The sequence below is a fragment of the Sander lucioperca genome, chromosome 23 (genome assembly GCF_008315115.2).
Source record: "Sander lucioperca isolate FBNREF2018 chromosome 23, SLUC_FBN_1.2, whole genome shotgun sequence".
In the NCBI taxonomy this organism is placed as follows: Eukaryota; Metazoa; Chordata; class Actinopteri; order Perciformes; family Percidae; genus Sander; species Sander lucioperca.
The window spans coordinates 5105835-5110834 of NC_050195.1; the positions used below are offsets into that span (position 1 = coordinate 5105835).

At 48.2% G+C, this 5000-nt stretch overlaps 2 protein-coding genes across 3 annotated transcripts in view; one reads left to right on the plus strand and one right to left on the minus strand.

Annotated features, from left to right (window-relative positions):
- The window catches only part of LOC116057839 (protein NLRC3-like), a 556293-nt gene that overhangs the window by 363797 nt on the left and 187496 nt on the right, over nucleotides 1–5000 (plus strand). The gene's annotated exons all lie outside the window — the stretch shown is intronic.
- xylb (xylulokinase homolog (H. influenzae)) overlaps nucleotides 1–5000 on the minus strand; it is a 41915-nt gene that overhangs the window by 28785 nt on the left and 8130 nt on the right. For both annotated transcript variants that reach the window (XM_031310433.2, XM_035998182.1), the window contains exons 9-15: nucleotides 4990–5000; nucleotides 4343–4424; nucleotides 3106–3146; nucleotides 2896–3011; nucleotides 2022–2137; nucleotides 1460–1533; nucleotides 33–129 (exon numbers count right to left, since the gene is read on the minus strand). The exon at nucleotides 4990–5000 is cut by the window's right edge and continues 108 nt beyond it. In XM_031310433.2, the coding sequence (XP_031166293.2) occupies nucleotides 33–129; nucleotides 1460–1533; nucleotides 2022–2137; nucleotides 2896–3011; nucleotides 3106–3146; nucleotides 4343–4424; nucleotides 4990–5000 (537 nt within the window). The remainder of the gene's footprint in view (nucleotides 1–32; nucleotides 130–1459; nucleotides 1534–2021; nucleotides 2138–2895; nucleotides 3012–3105; nucleotides 3147–4342; nucleotides 4425–4989) is intronic.

Genomic DNA, 5000 nt, shown 5'->3' on the forward strand with positions numbered 1-5000 from the left:
GAAGAGAAAGAAAGAGAGGAAGCAGATCTTACTGATGGAGTATCCGAGCCTCTCAGCGTGGAGTCTCCGGGACAGAAACTGACCCTCCAGCAGCGCCCGGACCTCCTCCACGGGACTCAGAGAGGACACCTGCAGGATGGAGGAGAGGAACAGGTGAACACGGGACGGAGGAGAGGAAAGGAGGAGAGGAACAGGTGACCACGGAACGGAGGAGAGGAACAGGTAATCACGGGACGGAGGAGAGGAACAGGTGACCACGGGACAGAGGAGAGGAACAGGTGACCACGGGACGGAGGAGAGGAACAGGTGACCACGGGACAGAGGAGAGGAACAGGTGACCACGGGACGGAGGAGAGGAACAGGTGACCACGGGACAGAGGAGAGGAACAGGTGACCACGGGACGGAGGAGAGGAACAGGTGACCACGGGACGGAGGAGAGGAACAGGTGACCACGGGACGGAGGAGAGGAACAGGTGACACGGGACGGAGGAGAGGAACAAGATGACCAAGGGACGGAGGAGAGGAACAGATGACCACGAGACGGAGGAGAGGAACAGGTGACCACGGGACGGAGGAGAGGAACAGGTGACCACGGGACAGAGGAGAGGAACAGGTGACCACGGGACGGAGGAGAGGAACAGGTGACCACGGGACAGAGGAGAGGAACAGGTGACCACGGGACGGAGGAGAGGAACAGGTGACCACGGGACAGAGGAGAGGAACAGGTGACCACGGGACGGAGGAGAGGAACAGGTGACCACGGGACGGAGGAGAGGAACAGGTGACCACGGGACGGAGGAGAGGAACAGGTGACACGGGACGGAGGAGAGGAACAAGATGACCAAGGGACGGAGGAGAGGAACAGATGACCACGAGACGGAGGAGAGGAACAGGTGACCACGGGACGGAGGAGAGGAACAGGATGAACACAGAACGGAGGAGAGGAACAGGATGAATACGGGACGGAGGAGAGGAACAGGATGAATATGGGACGGAGGAGAGGAACAGGTGAACACGGGACGGAGGAGAGGAACAGGTGAACACGGGACGGAGGAGAGGAACCGGTGACCACGGGACGGAGGAGAGGAACCGGTGACCACGGGACGGAGGAGAGGAACAGGTGACCACGGTACGGAGGAGAGGAACAGGTGACCACGGGACGGAGGAGAGGAACAGGTAACCACGGGACGGAGGAGAGGAACAGGTAACCACGGGACGGAGGAGAGGAACAGGTGACCACAGGACGGAGGACAGGAACAGGATGAAAACGGGATAGAGGAGAGGAACAAGGTGAACATGTTTTAGACTATATCTCCACTGCAGTGTTTCTGAGCCCCTAAAACGTTACAATTTGGAAACCGTTTGGGTTTAAACACTGCGTCTGGACGGGACAGACTGATCACCGTCTCATCAATCAGGAATATTTTAAGAGAAGGAGTCTGAATACTCTCCACCGACCTTGTTGTCGTCTGAGTCGAAGCGGTGAACTCCGACTGCAGGAGGTGTGATCTCCATACTGTCAAAATAAAAGCCTGGAAATACAGAAAACAACCACACACACACACACACACACACACACACACACACACACACACACACACACACACACACGCACACACGCACAGAGACACACACATACACACACACACAAACGCACAAGCACAGACACACACAGACACACACACACACACACGTGTGATCTTAATACTGTCAAAATAAAAGCCTGGAAATACAGAAAACAACAATCAGAGGGAGGGAAGGAGTTATAAACAAACAAAGGTAGAAAAGAAAGGAAGATGAAAAGAAGGATGGGAAAGCATAGAGGAAGAAGAAATAAAGTATAAAGCACACACACACGCACACACACACGAATCGAAGCAACAGGGAAAGAAAGGAAGAAGAAAGGAAACTAATGAAGGTAGTTAAAAAGGAAATAGAAGGAGAAGGAAGTAAAGTTGAAGAAGGAAGGAAGTAAAGTTGGAGGAGAGGAAGAGAGACACGACGCAGGAAGAAGCTTCACCGATGTTTCCGTTGTTCCCGAGCGGCGTGTCTCTCAAGGCGGCGGAGAAAAGTTCCCATGATCCTCCAGCACACTCGTTCCTGATTCGTTCCCTCGTCAGAGAACCGTTCTTAAAGCTGCGACACACGCACACACACACCTTTCTAATGTATTATGTGATATTCTACTGAGAGCTTTTATTTTGAAATGACAATGTAACGTACAGAAGAAAGTAACAGATTAACAAAGGAAGGAAGGAAGGAAGGAAGGGAAGGAAGGAAGGAAGGAAAGGAGGAAGGAAGGAAGGAAAGAAGGAAGGAAAGAAGGAAGCAAGGAAGCAACACACTGAGGCTGCAGCAGCAAACAGTTTTTTTTCTTTGCTGTTGAAGAAATCAATAAACCTGAGGGAGTCTCTCTCTCTCTCTCTCTCTCTCTCTCTCTCTCTCTCTCTCTCTCTCTCTCTCTCTCTCTCTCTCTCTCTCTCTCTCTCTCTCTCTCTCTCTCTCTCTCTCTCTCTCTCTCTCTCTCTCTCTCTCTCTCTCTCTCTCTCTCTCTCTCTCTCTCTCTCAACGTTCTCAGCCTCTGGCCAGCCTGCAGGTTTCACAAACATCTGTGAAAACTTTCTTTTCTTTTCCTCCATTCTTCTCTCCATCGCTGCCTTTCAGCCCAAAACTTTCCTTCTGTCTTTATCGCTCCTACAGACTTCTAAAGACTGGAACATTTCTGCATTAATATGTCTAAAAACAACTCAACATTTGTTCCATATGTTGTTCCTACCGTCATTAGTTTAGTTTATTCCTGCCGGCCGTTTCTCTCCCTCCTTCCTTCCCTTTACCTCCCTTAGTTCCTGTTTCCTTCTCTCTCTTCCTGCTCCAGAGGGGAGGAACAGACGTACCAGAGCAGAGCCATGAACGCTCGCCAGTCCACGGGGTTACAGAAGACGTGACCCTCCAGCGCCGGGCGAGGCTGCTGGATCCACAGGAAGACCGTGTCACTGGTACCCAGACTCACCTACACACACACACACACACACACACACACACACAGTTGATGACATAATGACTTGAGGACAGTCCTGTGAATGAGCGTCAGGTGGTGAACTCACAGCGATGTCTCCTGGCTGCAGCCTCATTCCTGCCAGAGACGCTGAGAAGGAGAGAAAACTCATTTTAATAAGAATAATCATTTAGACTTTCTAATTGTTCAGGGTAGGAGCTTTCCATTTCTACTATTGAAATCAAAAGCAGGATCGGGCCATTAGTATTTTCTTTCTCCCTTTTGAAAAATAATGTTTAAATCATAAATTGAATCGTGGATTTGAAGGATCGATTAAGTTCAAACGTAGACTAGTTTGAACCTAAGTTGTAACTTAGGTCGGAGTTTACACCCTACCTGCCAACACTGTTTCTTTAGCCCTATCTCCCGGACCCCTCCCAGTTTGTTTTTTCTCCCGGGAAACTCCCGTAATGTGCATGGCCCAAAACTCCTTTATAAATAATTAGACCAATATGTTTGTTTAATGTTGACCATTAAACAACCTATAACCCTCAATCTGGCAAGTCTTAGAGTTTAGATTCTCGGCCCAAGCCCGAGCCCGAGCGGACCTCGGGTCGGGCTCGGGCCGTTATTTTCCGCCACATCCTCGGGCCAAGCAATTATTTTTTTTTTTTTTATCCATTACCTTACTATCCTATTTGGGTGGGGAGATAGCTATACTATAATCAGAAATATTATAAATATATATATATATATATAGGCTATATAAAAGTAACAAATGTGTACAAAAGTTAGGCTGCAGTTACTAAATGCAGCACGTGTCATGCGCGGAGTCTCCTCCTCTCGCACGCATCACACCGGGAGCTTGAAGATGTAAAGAAAAAAAGAAAAACAGGAGAATTAACTTTGAGCAAGTGTGGAGGAATGTCGGAGGTATGGAAGCAGTTTAAACAAGTCCTGGGCAGTGACAACAATACGTTGTTCATCATTGTTTCTTTTTTTTTACGTTTCTTCATTCAGATCCATCTGTGATCCGTTCCATTCTGAATAAACTAACAGCAGTTTACAGCTTCGTCCTTGTTGTATTATTCTAAACAGATTTCTGCAGTTCTAACAACTCTGAATTGTAGTTGAGAACGTCAGTTATAACGGCCCACGTGTTAAAAAAGTGTCTGGTTTAAATCGGGCTCAGGCTCATAATTACAGTTAATGTGTCGGGCCGGGCCGGGCTCGGACGCAACGTGCTCGGGCTCGGGCAGGTTCGGGCTTGATTTTTTGGGCCGATCTAAGCTCTAGAGACATTACAGTTTAGGTCTGTCCAGATCAAACTGTCCTCTGAGACTTACCGGGGTTGTCTCCGGTGAACGCCGCCACTCGGCAGCTCTCGGAGAAACCGTGTCGACGTACAAAGTAGGAGGAGACGGGACCCTGCAACCACAGGAAGGAGAGCCGGGTTACAGTTCACTGGGTATATAAGTATTCAGATTACTGCAGTAAAAGTACTAACACCACACTGTACAAACACTCTGTTACAAGTTAAAGTCCTGCAAGTAAAAAGTCAGTATCATCAGGAAAATATGTCTTTCTGTCTCTCCAACCAGTTGTGTTTAATGGTCTACACACACACACACACACACACACACACACACACAGTTGTGTGTTTAATGGTCTAATCATCTCAGCGTGACTTCTAGCCGTTACATTGTTGGCTAGTTTACTTTATAATCAAACATCAGATTTTATAAACTACATGTGTTGTGTGTGCAGTAATCTGAATGTGTAAAGTAACTAGTAACTAAAGCTGTGTGTGTGTGTGTGTGTGTGTGTGTGTGTGTGTGTGTGTGTGTGTGGGTGGGTGTGTGTGTGTGTGTTTCTGTGTCTCTGTGTGTCAAGTACCTCAACATTTGGACTTAACATTACTATTAAGTAGAGTACTAGAGTAGATGTACTTAGTTACATTACACCTGTGGCTCCAGCTCTAAAGCAGTCTCACCAGTACAGATG